We start from the raw sequence: 18,087 nt of genomic DNA, 5'->3' as shown, positions 1-18,087 counted from the left end.
GATCAGGGCCGGGGGTGAATCACTTTCGTTGCACCACTGATACACTTTCCTGTTGCTCGATGCAGCACACTCGTATATACGGTACCTTGGCCCTCAGGCTGTGCTACCCATTTAGCCTCATCTCTTTCCATTTCGACGCATTCCCGAATCCTTCGCTCTTCTCTTCCGTCGATTCATAAACCTACATATATGTAAATAGATTTGGCAATCAGTCGAGTTTCGTTGAAACAGCTAGAGAGAACTATCATGGGGAGCTACGAATTTTCCCCTGAAATAAAATTGCCCCGAGTACAGTTTAACAAATTATTCTTTTATTTTTATTTTCGTTTCGAAGAATCGCGAGAGGCACGGCACAACGATGGATAGCTATGTACTAGATGTTGGTCGATGAGTAATCGTTAGAAAAGTTGCGTAGCTGGCACTTTAATTGACGGAATCTTATGTTTGTACGTTTTTGGATCGTAGAGGTAACCTTTTAACCTTCTAAAATAGGCTCACGGGGTTCTCGACCGGGCTCCTTCAAGTTGGGATACAACTTCGCTTTAAGACCGTCGCTGTTGATTCTTCCGTGAAAGTCTGGCTTTTTTTCTTTGGGTGCACTACGATCCAACCAAATGTCCAGTAAACTCTTAGGAGCGAAAAAACCACCTTTGTGCAGTTGCTTCCCGAGAGACATCGAAGTGCTAGGTGGCGGCGACATCGGTGAATCGGTCGTCGCTCTTATCACGCTGGCCCGAGCGGTTCCATCTTCCTTTCCGAATCTGTGTAACGATAAACAAAACACCACTAGTACTTTTATCCAAGAGAAACGAACGTGATTAGTCGTCCTTGTCTCTTGAATGATCATCAACTATTTACCCGTCCAATTCACGCAAGGCCTGGTCCAATTCGACTTTATCTTTGTCGTCCTTGCTCCGAACTTCGAGGAGGCAAGTCAAAACTTCGGAATGAGCAGCAGAATTGTTCGCGTGTTGCTTGAGAAATGTTTCCAATTCCCCCCACAACAGCCTATAATGTTCTTCCCTGCGAACACCACCTTTCCCACCGCGTCCTCCGCCTATGCTAGGCAAAGGCAGCGCTTCGTGTTTCGCTTCGAGTTGCAACAAACTGAATATCACTTGCTTGCACTGCACCACCTCTTCCGCGGCAAGCTCCTCCTTCACCATTAAATCTGGCAACGGGTCTATTAACTAAAATATCAAAACACCTTCTTTTACCATATAATCGTTAACGATGGGTTGATTTGCTTTTGATTCTAATCAATGTACCTGTTTCAAATTGAACATCAGGGTACTAGAGATGGTGATTGGCCAATACTTCGTGTGCCTCTCCAATCTGGATCTCATCTTCTCTGCAGGCCCTTCGCCATTAATGTTTGCACTTCGTTTCAAAGGCACCAGAACATTATTTCTCATCAGTCTTCCAAAATCCTAGAATGAACGATACAATGCCATTGTTGTCTCTGTATGCATTTCAAAAGGAACACTGTTCAACGGATTCTCTCTACTTACGGTTATTCTATAATCGGTCACACGACCACCACACCCTTCGCTGATAGAAGGCGGATCCTCTAACACGCTTCTCGCGGTAGATAACGTGTGTATAAAGATTTCTCCGCCGTGTGCGGCGAGTAAATGAGAAATAGTTTTCCCGCCGCTTTTTCTGGCCATTTCGAGCATCACCGATCTACCGTTCAATAGGAAATTTATCAGACAGGACGATGGTCTACTATTTACATCGACTGGTGTGATTCTGTGCATGGCAGTGCAATTTTGCATTTCCGCTGCACTGCATCCGCGCGGTGTACACCATTTTAAAGTTATCGTTTCGTACTCTGACCCCTCTTCGAATCTTCTAAATGTTTTAATCAATGCTGAATCTTGTGGGTTTCCTGAAAGAATCGATTTAACCAAGCATAACACTTGCTGTTCGTCTGCATTATACTCTAAACAAAACTACCTTTCAGAATCGCGGAATGCGCGGCCGACGAGTGAAATATCTCGACATCGTAATTAGCGGAAGAGCTAGCGTTCTGTTCTTCCTTCATAGGTATACCGGTTACCGTTGTACTTGCCAAATCGTAATGGGACAAGATCAAGTGGGAAAGTTTTGAATGTAAAGCAGGTGCCTTGATCGAGTGTACTTCCACTGTTAACATTGGCGAAACCTATAACGAAATACTGTATAAAATGTACAATGTAGTTTACAAAGAAACTCCCTACCTCTCTGGGTCCCTGACTAGTGACTTGCGACTCGATATTGTTCGGGAAGATGTTCAATATAACTAGGTGACAATAATCCACAGGTATTAAACTAAAATGAGAAAGATAATCTTATTACTGATACTACCACTACTGTCCACACACCAGTATTAATTAGTTTCCGGACACTTTATTCAAAAATACTAACTGATCGGAAGCTAAAGCAGTTTTGTTCTCTTGAGCCAATTCGTTCAGAAATATATTTTCCAAGCTTTTCATATTACTGTTGTCTCTTGCACTGGTGATGCATATTACTCTGCCCCTGTTAACAAGTTTACTGGCATTATCATTCAACGATGTCCTCTTCTCGTGTTGAATTTCTGAACATTCGTTCAAAGCCTCGATTGCCACCCTTAATCCGTGTATTACAGAGTAATCTTCTCCAGGTTCTGGAGTCTTTGTTGGTACTCCCAGAATGGCAGTGCCGTTCATTATCTATAATCGTAGCTGTGTTAGAAAGTAGTAGGAAAGGAATTTAAAGAATCCAAGGGAGCTTACATGATTTAAATTCTGCTGCGAAGGGCTCCATGAGTTTAAAACATATGCTGCACGATCAGTGACGACAAATCTTATCTAAAAGAAAATCGCGAAACGTCAAAATTTTACTTTGAAATTGTACTAGCTGTCGAAAACAATAATTATAACACAAATATTATGTAAAATTATACCAATTTTCCAGTTGGAAAGAGATCCCACACTATACGACAGTATTCTAACGAGGCTTCCACGCTGGTAGTCCACAGAGATTTACAAACAGGTGCCAATGGAATTAAATTTTGTCCGCGACTTTTTAGGAAATCGAATTCCAATGGACATTCGGTAGATATACCAAAATATGGTGTATGATCCAAAACAAAAATGGTCTTATGATTTGCCGGATACATTGTTCTACACCATTTTTGGCATGCGCCTTTTTTCAAATACAATGCATCACAGCCTATTATTTACACACTTCTTAGAAGCAGAATCATGCTTCACGGAGTTCACATAACATAGGTTAGGATACACGGTACTTCGGAATCTTTAACGTTACGATTCTCCTGTTATGAGATCTATGATCGTATAAAATGAATGTGTACAAATGCTATCGTACATTTTCATTTTTTTCAAACTACATATAAACGTTGTTTAAGAAAAATCTGTACATATTCAATTAATGTTGATATTACTATTGTAATTTTTGCTATGTATGAATCAATTACACGACATCAACAATAATTTGTATTATTAATTCCAGGAGAGCAAGAATTCAGTACATGAATGTAAAAAATAATGTATATTAGACTAAATTAATAAATTTATTCTTAATGAATTTCTTTGTTGTCATTTAAAATTTCCCGCTGTATAAGTCACGTCCGTTATTTCGTAGCACAGACGAAGTGTACGAGTAGACATTTCATTTAGTGTATTTTTGCGGCCCACTTTTTGGGGTTACGTGACCCAATTTCCATTTTAGTGTCACTACCCACCGCAGATTCAACCACAGACGAGATATACAGCAACAACGATAAAGAATCACGTTTCAAAACTCTTGCACATTCTCCGGGGGTTCTATGACGCCACTTCCTCACACACACGGGGTCTCTTGTTGGCACAGGGGGTTCTGTGACCCCAAGCCTCAATTTCCGGAGTCCATGGCGACAACTCAGGGGGTTCCATGACCCCACGCTCTCGCCAGGCGGAGTCTCTGGCGCCACCTCCGGGGGTTCTATGACCCCCCCTCGCGCCGAACGAAGTTGAGGCGCCACCTCCGGGGTTCTATGGCCCCACGCTCTGACCACGCGGGGTCTCTGGCGTCGCACCCGGGGGCTCTATGACCCCATGTGCTTCCGACCCAACATATCGTCGCTCCTTGTCTTACACATTACAGGTATTGGAGAGAAGATAACACTTGTTGAAATTGTTAATAACTACTTAATAACAAACGATTCGTGTTCCAAAGTATTATATTAAGATTGTCAGAGGCCCATACTAGGCTTTCTAAATACATAGAATCACGAATTGTGACGTGAAACTAGAAAAATAATGAATAATACGGGCGACTGTCAAATTGCGTAACGTTACTACGGTCAACGTAGTAAAGAATTGTTCATAACAAATGAATCCAACCTCAAAACTGTTCGAAAGGGGTATAGGAAATTAGCTAGAGGTTCATTCTACATTCCTCGACTGCAAAAGTATACTAAATGTGCATCTTAGATTAATAAATTAATGAATAACGTGGTTAGTATCCGCTTACATTATGCGATCCTAGAACATCAGGTCAGATAATCATTAATAACTTATTAATTCGATGGCAAAGTTACTAAAAACAAGGTTGTGAATATTGCATGGGGTCAGTTCTATGTTCTTCAGTTGCAAATACGTATGAATTGTTCTTAAATATTGAGATATTCGTAAATTTCCTAACGTTAGTTGGGTTATGGAATTTGGCGGGAATTTACTATCTCTGTCTCACTTTATAGACCAATTGTCCTTGTATACAACTTCTGCGACCTCCTCGGTTATTCTGTATTCCTACTACCAGGAGCCAAAAATCGCCTATTTCCACTGCCAGAGCTTCTGGTCGGAATATTGTCTATCCTTGTCGCACATTCGGCGTACGTATAGCGCCCTCTCTCTCGAATACCTCTTCGGTCATCCTGTTATCCTAATACGTATCAGGGAATCATGAATCCGTTTTCAAAGTAGGTGGCACGAAGATTCTATCTCCGTCCTTGTCGCACACATCGTCGCTCCTTGTCTTACACATTACAGGCATTGGAGAGTACATAACACTTGCTGAAATTGTTAATAACTCCTTAATAACAAACCATTCGTGTTCCAAATTGTCAAAGCAAGATTGTTAGAGGTCCAGACTAGACTTTTATACGAGATAGAATCACAAATTGCAACGTAAAACTAGGAAAATAATGAATAATACGGGCGACTGTCGAATTGCGTGAGGTTACTGCGATCAACGTAGTAAAAACTTGTTGATAACAAATTAATTGAACATCAGAACTGTTGGAAAGGGGTATAGAAAATTAGTTAAAGGTTCATTCTACATTCTTAGACTGCAAAAGTATAATAAATGTGCATCTTAGATTAATAAATTAATGAATAACGTGGTTAGTATCCGCTTACATTATGCGATCCTAGAACATCACTTCAGATAATCATTAATAACTCATTAATTCGATGGCAAAGTTACCGAAAATTGTGTTGTGAATATTGCGTGGGGTCTGTTCTGCGTTCTTTAGTTGCAAATAGTTATGAATTGCTATTAAACATTGAGATATTAGTAAATTTCCTAACGTTAGTTGGGTTATGGAATTTGGCGGGAATTTACTATCTCTGTCTCACTCTATCGACCTGCTGTCCTTGTCTACAACTTCTGCGACCTCCTCGGTTATTCTGTATTCCTACTACCCGGAGCCAAAAATCGCCTATTTCCACTGCCAGAGCTGCTGGTCGGAATATTGTCTATCCTTGTCGCACGTTCGGCGTATGTATAGCGCCCTCTCTGTCTAATACCTCTTCGGTCATCCTGTTATCCTAATACGTACCAGGGAATCATGAATCCATTTTCAAAGTAGGTGGCATGAAGATTCTATCTCCGTCCTTGTCGCACATCGCGGTGCTCCTTGTCTTACACATTACAGACATTGGAGAGAAAATAATACTTGCTGAAATTGTTAATAACTACCTAATAACAAAGAATTTGTGTTCCAAATTGTCATATCAAGATTGTTAGAGGTCCAGACTAGACTTTTATACTAGATGGAACCACAAATTGTGACGTAAAAGTAGGAATATAATGAATAACACGGAAGACTGTCGAATTGCGTGACGTAACTGAGATCAACGTAACAAAAAATTGTTCATAACAACTTAATTCAATCTCAAAACTGTTCGAAAGGGGTATAGGAAATTAGCTAGAGGTTCATTCTACATTCCTCGACTGCAAAAGTATACTAAATGCGTATCTTAGATTAATAAATTAATGAATAATGTGGCCAGTGTCCACTTACATTATGCGATCCTTGAACATCGGTTCAGATAATCATTAATAACTTATTAATTCGATGGCAAAGTTACTAAAAACTGGGTTGTGAATATTGCCTGGGGTCAGTTCTATGTTCTTCAGTTGCAAATACGTATGAATTGTTCTTAAATATTGAGATATTCGTAAATTTCCTAACGTTAGTTGGGTTATGGAATTTGGCGGGAATTTACTATCTCTGTCTCACTCTATAGATCCTCTGTCCTTGTCTACAACTTCTGCGACCTCCTCGGTTATTCTGTATTCCTACTACCAGGAGCCAAAAATCGCCTATTTCCACTGCCAAAGCTTCTGGTCTGAATATTGTCTATCCTTGTCGCACGTTCGGCGTACTTATAGCGCCCTCTCTCTCTAATACCTCTTCGGTCATCCTGTTATCCTAATACGTAGCAGGGAATCATGAATCCGTTTTCAAAGTAGGTGGCACGTATAATTCTATCTCCATCCTTGTCGCACATCTCGTCGCTCCTTGTCTTACACATTACAGGCATAGGAAAAAGGATAACACTTGCTGAAATTGTTAGTATCCGTCACCGCGACAAATTCGTTGTTCCGAGCCACCGTGAACAGAAACATACACGGATACGGACGGTATAGTAATACGGATACGGAGTTATAGGCGTTTTTGAGACCACTGTGTGTTTATTAATAAATGTCACTCATGTATAGGAACTGGTCCGTGATAAGCTATCGTGTCGTCAGAGCCGAAACACATTTGTAGAAAAATAAATGTCCTCATCACGGATGCATAGATCGTGTGTATACGCGACATTATCATTCGAGAAACAATAACAAAGCAGACTGTGGAACAGTGTCTACGGAAGCTATAAAATAATAACGATCTGAAACCGGAGCAATAAATATCAGAAACAGCCCCAAATCTATTATCCATCGTGATTTATAATACATACCTGCGTACCACAGCCGTCTGGATCAATTGTTATGTATTTACTCATATTACCATAAAAAATAGTTTAACGACATCCGGGTAAATTTGCTATTGTACAATACGTCTATGTACCATCGTAGGAATCGTCCAATCTCGCCTGACATGAATAACATTCGTCAATTTGACGTAATTCCGTGCAAAATGAAACACATTAGGATACGACCGAAATGGTGAAACGACGAGGCTCAGGATTGCAATCGAGATTAGAAATTATTATGATTTATTATTATTTATTTAGAATCAAAGGACAAAGCCCAATACAATGAACAGTTACAATACTTATGACATGATAGGGTTTCCATGATACGTTATTATGTACATTATTGGATTAGTTGAAATAGTTTACATTCGAATGATGAAGTACTACCCAAGAAGAAATTTCTGTTATCAACGTATAGACTAGTTGCTTGAATATTCTTTTCGTCACATACCCCGGCCTGGAATACACACTCTTTTTTCGATTTTGGAAGAGTTATTCTGTTTTAAACGGTGTACGAATACTTTTTTGACCCTCTGTATAACGCAAGGGGTTAATTAAACAAGGCACATATTTTCTATTATTCGTTTGAATTATGTATGTATTACCCGCGGAACGAGCAGAGAATCGCGATTTCCCCTTCTCGATCGAGTTTAGGTCCGTGATCCCTACCCTTCGATCACTTTCGCGAGTAGCGTGCCGCGTGTGATCACCACACAACACACAACGCCAGTGGTTGTTTGGTCCTCCTCACGAAGATACCACACGGGTTCGTCGCGTTCGCCGATCGGTGCCATAGATGACAGAGAGCACGAGGGCTCGAGACACACCGCGCGCGTCCCACATAGACGAAACACTTCCTCCCGATCGGGTAACCGGTGTCTACCTTTCCGAGGAACGTACGCTCGATCGAGATGCCCAAGGTACCAAATACAGACTATCATTCGAGATTCCTTCTATCGTCGCGGTTAGAACACACACGATTTAATAGAGATTATTTCTAAAGATACATGTACACTGCCGACCAAATGTATCGGACCAGAGTTCAAGATTGGTGGAACAGTAACTCATTATTCTGTTACGATATAACACAAGTTACGAAATCAGTACATCTACAATGCAATACATTCTGTAATTATTACGCCTGATCCCATACTTTTGGCCGGTAGTGCGTATCGAACTAGGATGGTAGAAACGGTCGACGATGTTTCTTGATATAAAAAACAACAAGTACAGTAAATCCTCGATGAGTGCGTATCGGTGCTATATGCAGGGTAGAATAGAATCGAATGCCTGGCTGAATGAGGGGGCACGTGGAATATTAAATATTCCATAAACTAATTGCTATTTGCGGTTGAAACGAATATGATTGACTGGGGAATTCCGAGCTCTATAACTATGCTGAACCTCATTAAAAAGTCAGGGTCACACCTGGGGATCTCTCTTTGTCAATGTCTTTGAACACTCATCGAGAATTGACTGTACGGATTGCCTTTTATAATAGTTAGTCCGTAAAATTTCTATTTGTTCTCGAGTGTATCGGTGAACAACCGAAGGTAGCGATGTAACGAGATAGTGAACCCAACAAGGGACTTTATTTTCAACGTTTCAAAACGTAAGTTCGAAGTTCGTCTAAAAGGGGAACGAAACAATTTTCTATAAGGATGTTGGTTGCTCACTTACCCACTGTATCGTTAACTTCAGCTTTTGTTACAGTTTTCAGTATATATCCTTCATAGAATCGAAATAGAAGAGTGGATCTTAACGGTTAAGACAGTAATGTGGCAGATTCGTTTTAAACGATTCGATTCTCATTTGATCCAAGATCTGCTCTTCCCTTCGTCTGAATGTTTTCCACGCGAACAAAAGGTTTTCCCCAAAAAACGACGTACACCAACGACAATCTTTTGCGAGTTTCGAAACCCCTGTCGCACACGGTTGCTTTCCAACGATGAGTTACATAAAACCACGTGTACGTGAAAGTCTAGAAATATCAAATCAGAGACTGAAACACGAGACCGGCCACTTCGAGCAGTCACTTTTCTGTCTCTCTCTTTCTATCTCGCGACAAGGCCATTTTGCGGTGTGTATAACGAAAATTTAACGTCTCGCTCGCGGTTTCGGTGAATATTCAAAGCTTCGAGGAAAATCGATCGAATCCAATGTATCTTAAATATTGAATAGAAAGAGGTAATTGAGGGGCTCAGTGGAAAAGGATGATCAAGATTTGATACTAATTTCTATTTACCATCTACATCAATTCGATTTTCTAAAAGTCACTATCATATAAACTTATAGTATTTCATTATTTGTTTATTCATTCATTTATCTATTTCTTTCTTTAATTCGTATTAGAATAAAAGAGAAAAAAAAGTGTAAATATGTTTTGTGACCTGTGCCCCTTTTCCACAGGGCCTCTCAATTTCTAACGTGGCGCAAAATCGGAAATAGTTTCGATTCGATTCGCGTGCGGGTTCGTCCAAGAGAAAGAGATACCGCGGTGTCGCTAATAACCGAGAAAGCAAGGACACGGAACAATCGGCCTCGCCGTGACGTAACGCTGTCCGCGAAAATGAATATAAAAAAAAGAAAGGAAAAAAAGACGTCGTGACAGTCTCTTTTTGACTTTGTGCGCTTCCCTCGTTCGGACGAATTTCGCTTGGTATTTTTTCGTCCAGGATTGGACTGGTCACATTTCGATGCATACTGAATAATTACAATTATTCCATTACGTTCGAACAGTCGAGAAACGAGTACCTACCGCGCGAGAAAAGGAAAAGTACAAATCGGGTTCGGAAAACGTGAACAACCGGAAGTCGTTAAAAGGGCTTCTAAGTCGTCCAAGAGTGTCTAGCTACTCGCGTGCTATTGCACTTCGATATTATGAAGCGATCGACGGAACGGTCGAACTACCGGCTTCCTTTACGCAACGGAGAACTATAATAATAATTAACGTGGTGCGTCACCGGTTGTCGTAGATCCTTGCAAAACGAGGATAAACGTCACGGTGGTTGCTGCGATTCCGCTCGAACGTAATTCAAGGAACTTGGCTTTGAAACGGTCGGACTAGAGCTGTGACTATTCGTATCAATCGAATAATTTCAAATACGAATGACTGTTCGAAGTATTCCAATACTTCGATTAATTGGAAGTATTTGAATAAATCGAATAGTACGAAGTATTTATATTATTTTAGCATTCGAGTAATATAAGTGATAGAGTTTCGGATTGTGCCGAATAAGAATTTTAAAAACTAATAATTGTAAATGTCAACGTGAAAGGAACTTCACAATGAAATGTGAAAAAATATATTATGTTAAATTCCTATTCGGCACAATATAAAATTTGATCACTCCGAATACTACAAATACTACAAATACTAGATCATAGACAGTTATGCATTTCTCAGGAGTCGCAATTAGAACGAGCATCTAACGGATTATTTTTCCTCGCGGTTAACGAAGGTTTATCCTTTCGCCGCGTGAGTCTGCGGCAATAATTCTCGAAATCGGATCGGTAGGAGAGCACGGAATACAGTGGGGATCGTGATTTTTTACGGACAATTCAATTGCGTGACTTGGTATGAACAGAACGATCGTCGAGTTGCGGTTGCGTCCAGCGAGATTGTCGCAACATTTGATTGTCGCAAGAACCGTGTTTTCCGAATGATCGAAGCGTTAGGAATGCCGTGTGTTGTCACGATATCACCGAGCACACTCGCGGTGCAACAACGATCCAAGTATGTCGCTCGGAAACACAAGCGCACAATCGTGACAATTGTGACGAACGTTACTTCGAAGCTGTGTCCTTTTAATGAACTTAAAAAGGATGGCCTGAATTATCCAAATACTTCGTACTATTCGATATATACAAACGAACATCTCGTGAAGCGCTTATCTTTTTTTTGTTCACAGCATGGTAAAGAAAACGCGGCATTCGTGGGCGACGATGGGGTCGCGACGACACACTTCCAGAACCGGAACGTGAATACCATCACAGAAAAGGTGAATATCGTGTTCGTCCATCGTTACCATTTCTTCCGAAACTCTGCCAACAACTATGAATCTTTTTCTTTTGTTCTTTAGATCCATGGAAGCGATACCTTTGGTTTCCAATATGGGATTCAGGACGATCGCAAGTCGCCGATCCCTGTGTCGATTCCAGAAGAAATGGTACCCGACATTTTCAAGTTCACCGAGTCACTTCTCGAGTTCTGACGCACTAATCGACGACCTATTGTATAATATTCGTAGTCTATCGCGGAGAACGGGGAGCAGAGGGCGACGTGGGGCAACGGGCTGGAGTTCTTGATGTCCTGTATCGCCATGTCCATCGGTCTTGGCAATGTTTGGAGGTTCCCATTCACTGCATACGAGAACGGCGGCGGTGTTTTCTTGATACCTTATATCATCGTTCTGTTCGTTGTCGGGAAACCATTCTATTATCTGGAGATGATAATGGGCCAGTTTTGCAGCAGATCGTCGGTAAAAATGTGGGCTGCAGGTGTGGTTGTTTTTGCAATGGGATTTTCTAAAAAAAAAAAAAAAAGAAAGAAAAAAAGAAAACAAATAAAAATCATTTCAGACGTTTAAGAATAAAAACGGGGAGAGTAAGTCGGACAAGGTTTTAATTATTCGCAGCACCCGGATTCCGAGGTGTTGGCTGGGCCCAAATGTTCTCCATGTTGGCTGTAGGCACTTACTACTGTTCCTTGATGTCTGTGACCCTCTACTATTTAATCGGCAGCTTCCAGTCTAAGTTACCTTGGTCCACGTGCCACGAGGAATGGGAAGGATCTTGCGTCGACTCGGGCGGTTCCTACAACGTATCGCAACGTAACGGCACCGTTATGATCAGTTCCGCCGAGCTCTATTTTCGGTAGGCTGTTTTCCTCGTAGAGACAAGAAAATTGCAATTTCTTTTAAGAAAAATTGCATTTTGCCCCTCCCCCCTCCCTTCCCAGAGTTACAAAATTTTTGCGTAATATTTAATATTGCAGTATAATTTAAAACACGGCCAACAACCTCTATTAACAAAACGAACGCATTTTCAACGATTTATGACTTTAGAAAACAAAATAAAGCGTGTCTAACTACGTACGGCCTTTTTCACTGTGGCAGTCGATGCGTTAATATTTTTGCCACGCTATTTACAGTGAAATGTTACGTTTACCTTTCAGAAAGATCGTGTTGAAAGAGAAACAGACGATCGACGATGGGATCGGAACGCCTGACTGGAAGCTAACGATCTGTCTTCTGGTCTCCTGGCTCTGTATATTCGCCGTTTTGGCGCGGGGAGTGAAGAGTTCGGGAAAGGCGGCCTATTTTCTGGCACTTTTTCCGTACGTGATCATGATAAGCTTGCTGATCAGAGCGGTGACCCTGGACGGTGCCGTGAACGGAATAATTTTCTTCATCAAGCCGAACTGGAGGAAACTGTTCGACGCGAACGTCTGGTACGCTGCCGTCACACAGTGCTTTTTCTCGTTATCGGTGTGCTTCGGCGGTGTCGTCATGTACTCCTCCTACAACGATTTCAGACACAACATATACAGGTTACTCTCTAACAGCTCCATATAAATACAGTAAATCATCGATGAGCGTTCGAAAGTTCCTCGGCACGACGTCATCCACACCACTAGTGTTCGTGAAATCAAAGTTTACTTTTCTTCAAGAAATACTCGAGAAAGAATTCTTGAAAAGAAATATCTACCTACCACTGGGTCCTTAAATATGTGGTATCTCATCAAAGGTGTGGATGCCGTCTGCACAAGGGCTGTTATGAATATTCGAACATCCGCATATTTCGAATAATTCTAATACTCCGAATATTTCGAATAAACGAAATACTCGAATATTTGAATAGCAGTAGTATTCTAATTCTTCGATTTAACGTACCCCTATCGATGTTTTCCATCGATCTGTTTCACGTACCGTTTTCGTTTCGTACAAGATCAGAAATCTACCCTCTTCGTACGATCGATGACCGTGGGTGTGTGTATTCGAATTGTTTCAGAGATGTAATAGTGGTGACCACTCTGGATACCTTCACCAGTTTAATGGCAGGCTTCACAATTTTCGGTATACTGGGAAATTTAGCGCACGAGCTCGGCACAGACGACATCAGCAACGTTGTTCGCGGTGGAACCGGTCTCGCTTTCGTCTCGTATCCGGATGCTATCGCGAAATTCACTGTTCTACCTCAGGTGAACCAGACAAGTCGTCCTTCGATTGCTTTGAAAACGAAATCGACAATTCGCTCGAGATTTCGTCGCTAAAAAATCGAGTAACTATTTACAATATAGGGAGCTACCTTCGACTTCGATGCTTCTTCAATATGTTGTCAAGATCATCAAGCAGAGTAGCTCTGTGAAGATTTTACGTGGGGATTGTCAGATTTGGGTAAAAAAGTTATTCAGTTCCTCTTAATAACTTCTTTAATAATCAATATTTGATAACTGAAACTTTCTGAAGGTGTCACTCAAGAGAGTGACCTTGACAACATATGTCAAGGTCATCGGTCCATTTTACTTATCAATACTACTAAAGCAAGACACTAAACTTTTTTCCTTCGCGATACCACTCAATGTGCCTTGCCAACTATTAAAAAAATCATCGAAATTGGAGGTGACTTATTGTAAATACTTACCAGCATTTGAAACAGTTCTGAATCCGAGAATACGAAAACATGTAACGTAGGAAGATTAGAAGTTAATGTGGTTGCGAGTATCCGACTACCTATCCCACTCGGTGCATTTAATTAAAATTCCACTGAGTGTTTAGGGTGATCAGGAACACGTCGAAAGAAATGTCTACCGACCAGATTTTACCGTGTACGTAATCTCGAGGTGATCCAGATTTCACATCTCACCAGAACATATAATATCAATTATCAAGCTCTCTCTCTCTCTCTTTCTATCTGTGTATTCGCAGCTGTTCTCGGTGTTGTTCTTCTTGATGCTCTACGTTCTTGGCATTGGAAGCGCGATCGCCCTAGCTGGAGCAATCGTCACGATCATCACCGATCAATTTCCTAACTGGAAGCATTTCTACGTGGTGCTCGGCACTGCTACCTTTGGTTTCTTCGGCGGAACTGTTTATTGTACACCTGTAAGTAGAGTCGTGTTGGTGTCCTCGTGATTTCTTAAAAATTTATTCTCCAATTTTCTACTTTACCTTTATCGTGCACCCGTAAAAAAAAGGGAGGTCAATTCATTTTGGAGTTGGTCGATTACTATGGCGGCTCCTTTATCGTCTTCATCCTGGCCACACTGGAGATCACTGGAATCTTTTGGGTGTACGGATTGGAGAATTTCGTGGACGACGTCGAGTACATGCTGAAGAGAAGACCGTCCATGTATTGGAGACTCTGTTGGGCGGTCATCACTCCTGTTCTGTTGGCTGTGATCTTAGTTTACACGTTGGCTACCTTGAGACCCTTGACTTATAGCGGTATCTCGTATCCCGACAGTGCACACGGTACGTACAATTAAGGGTAAACCGATACCGTGAAGGTAACGATACTTTTACTTGTAACTTGTATCGAAAAAAAGTATCTACTTTTTGTACAATTGTATTTGTATAATAATAACACTTTTGTAATTGAATTTGTACAAAAATAACACTACTTCGGCTGGAAGATATTTTATAACAACCTATTGTTTTAATTAGCCTTTGCCCTATCTGATAATTATTCTTTCAAATCACTAGAATATTCTGTGTCAAGAAGAGTTTTCTTTAGCCAATACTATCGAAGTTATATGTATAATTGATACAACGAAATTAACTGAATAATGGAAAGAAATTGTCTAAACAGTATTAAATAAGAATACGATATATGTATATTGAAAAATGCAGATTATAAGTCTGTCTTTAAAATACCTTGTAATTGAATTACAGTTGCTGGATGGAGTGTCTGCGCCTTCGGAGCACTGCAAGTTCCTTTCTGGTTCGTTTACACCATAATGTCGAAGAGGGACTCGAAGCTGTCAGAGGTACGAACGATAATTTATTATCAATGTTATGGACGCATATATAAATAATATATATATTTATCTATGTGTCTGTAATAATGACGAACACTCAAATATTCGGATAGCAATGGAATTTGAATTTGATATTCGAATTATCCAAATTAATCGTACAAATAATATATATGTATATATATATGTACGTGTCTGTAATAACGAATCACTGATAAATCCTCGTTTACAGATGATCGGATCGGCCATCAGGCCATCCTCAGATTGGGGACCCAAGAACACCAGGGAGCTGGCTTCCTGGCGCGAATTTAAAGAGACCAAACGGAAAATACGAGAGAAACGAGACTGTTCGACATTCAAGCAGTTCGTTTACGTGATACTCTGCTGGGAGGAGAAACTTGTGTGATACTAACAACTTTCACGACGATTCACACGTATCGTTTCAGCTCCCTGATGAGAAATAACAGGCTGGAAAATAAATTCGATAAATGAGAACTTTCAGAAAATGTACTATTGTTTGAGTACATTGTTCACAGTCTTCCACGCAGTTGCAATTTTTAATATTTTTTCGATTTCTTACAAACTAAGGTAGTCTGTGTACTTTTAGTCTGAAAATTAATTTCAGAAGCTAATGAACGGTTAATAGCGTTGCAAGGTTCATCTCGACGAATTGTTTGGATTTAGTCATCGACGTGAACAGTCTCTGAACGATTATTTAACAGTATTGTAAAATGAACATATTGATCGCGAGAATCTGTACACGTCCATTGTCTTCGAAAGGAAACAACTCTTATAGTATTGATCAGCGAACCGATGAATAGATTAATAGCTCCTGTGACTCACGTCTTATCATTACCGCTAGAAAGTATTTAAACAAATGGACTTACGCCTTTATTTATTAAATATCGTAATTCTTTTTCATGCTACCATACGAGACGAGTAACATTGTAATGTAGCTTTTGTTAGCGTGTATTTTTTACGAGACGATTTTGAGTTGCTTGTAAATCAAGCAGAACGAATAATTTTCCGAGTCATTCGTAATCCGAAAAGTTCGAATCATCCACGTATTGCTCTTCCTCTTCGTGTCCACTCGTCACGGATATTACTTCTTCCGTTTGCACTTTTTCCTGAAATTTACATATCAATTAAACACCTAATCGGACAATTGTACGCAAAATGATGTAGATGAAAGAAATACAAAAGATAATGTGTACTTTTAGTCTATGCTTTTCTCTTTCAATCATCAACTCCAGTTTAAGTTCCTTTAATCGTTTCCCTCGTTCCTCGCATATCTGAAACGAAAACCTTTAATAGATAATTAATAATTACCAAAGATTGAATAATAATCGAACACAACTGGAATTTAACTTTGTAATTTAGCAGCCAATGACCAAGGTACTCGATCGGATTGTAAGGTTTTCTGGCGACGATATCACGAAGGGCAGATGACAAAGCTCTGCTTAAATGATGTTTTAAATAAATTCCATCCGGCGATAAATATTCGTTGGAAGACGAAGGTAGAGACACGGAAGAATTGATTTCTTCTCGGTTTGTCTCGAGGGACCACAATTTTCCGAGTTCTGCGGTATCCTCGTCCGAGAAACCCATCGCCCTCAGAAGCCTGAAATAAGACGATTGCTTCGAAGTTTCAAGAAAATGAATTTTCGTTTTTGAGTTAGGGCTATTACGAGTACTCGAATATTCCAATACCAGTAACATTTATTCCACGTGAAAGTTCATGAAACGATTCATATCCTACAAATTTCTGTATACCCCAAATTGTATTTGTTATAACGAACAATAATTTGCCTTGAAAAATAGCTGATGGAATGTTTAAGAACATACCCTGAAGATGTGATTGTTATAAATATTACAGTACCGAAAATATTTAATTTATTGTGAAATAATTTCAAGCGAATTGAGTAAATTGAAAATACTGTTCTTAAAACTGTAACAGTTATTGTCAAGGACATCAATCAAACGTCGATCAAAGAATTCCTACTGTTCTACAAATTTTTATGAATTCATTGCTTAAAACTCTACCAACGCACATTTTCATTAAATAATATTTAGTTAACAATCGCCATAAACATTAAGACATAGTTGTTGTTTAATAATTTGCAATAAAATAAAATTTATTCCACGTGAAAGTTCATTACACGGTCCATATCTTGAAAGTTTCCGTATATTTCGATTTATATTTGTTATAAACGATAACAATTTGCACTATAAGACAGCTGACAGAATGTTTAACAATGTGCCTCAGAGAGGTAATTGCTATAACAATTACTTTATTAGAAATAATAAATTAATCGAGAAATAATTTATGGCGCGCTCGAGTTTCCACTGCACTCAATGTTAGCGCACCTATCCGCGCACCAGTGCGCGCAAGTTCACGGTGGCTGCGAGCCCATAAATTCGAGCGCGCAATGAAAAATCCTCAGTGCACTCGCGTCCGCGGACCTCGACGAGGTCTTTCGATTGCTGACCACTGGTGGACACTGATCAAGGAGGGTTCAAGGGGTCCTCTCTATTATCCGAACTCGACGAGGTCTTCCCACGATTGCTGACCACTGGTGAACACTGGTCAAGAGGGGTTCAAGGGGTCCTCTCTATTATCCGAACTCGACTCAGGGGTTCGTTTTTTTTTATTTTTTTTTTTATTGTGATTTATTTTAATTAATTGGGTTATATTTTAATTTATTTTAATTAGGTACTTGTGTTTTATTTTAATTTATTATAATTAGGTACTTGTGTTTTATTTTGATTTATTTTAATTATATGTGTTTTATTTTGATTTATTTTAATTATATGTATTTATTTTGATTTATTTTAATTCTATATGCTTTATTTTGATTTATTTTAATTATATGT

At 39.9% G+C, this 18,087-nt stretch overlaps 2 protein-coding genes across 2 annotated transcripts; one reads left to right on the top strand and one right to left on the bottom strand.

The window, feature by feature from the left end:
- Positions 1-356: 356 nt before the first annotated feature.
- On the bottom strand, positions 357-3,242 carry LOC107189932 (protein asunder homolog). Its single transcript, XM_015578627.1, has 9 exons — positions 2,930-3,242; positions 2,760-2,834; positions 2,410-2,696; positions 2,223-2,313; positions 1,960-2,167; positions 1,512-1,891; positions 1,269-1,430; positions 859-1,190; positions 357-761 (listed from the first exon to the last, which is right to left on the bottom strand). The coding sequence occupies exons 1-9, from the start codon at positions 3,143-3,145 to the stop codon at positions 476-478; spliced, it is 2,037 nt and encodes a 678-aa protein (XP_015434113.1). The 5' UTR covers positions 3,146-3,242; the 3' UTR covers positions 357-475.
- A 7,673-nt stretch (positions 3,243-10,915) lies between these two features.
- On the top strand, positions 10,916-15,619 carry LOC107189878 (sodium-dependent nutrient amino acid transporter 1-like). Its single transcript, XM_015578557.1, has 10 exons — positions 10,916-11,236; positions 11,318-11,404; positions 11,486-11,735; positions 11,873-12,110; positions 12,412-12,786; positions 13,248-13,437; positions 14,165-14,341; positions 14,434-14,710; positions 15,131-15,225; positions 15,446-15,619. Exons 1-10 carry the CDS (start codon positions 10,916-10,918, stop codon positions 15,617-15,619), a joined length of 2,184 nt encoding a protein of 727 aa, XP_015434043.1.
- Positions 15,620-18,087: the final 2,468 nt, after the last annotated feature.

The sequence above is a fragment of the Dufourea novaeangliae genome, unplaced genomic scaffold, assembly GCF_001272555.1.
Source record: "Dufourea novaeangliae isolate 0120121106 unplaced genomic scaffold, ASM127255v1 scaffold175, whole genome shotgun sequence".
Taxonomy (NCBI): Eukaryota; Metazoa; Arthropoda; class Insecta; order Hymenoptera; family Halictidae; genus Dufourea; species Dufourea novaeangliae.
This window is presented reverse-complemented; position numbering and strand designations above follow the sequence as displayed.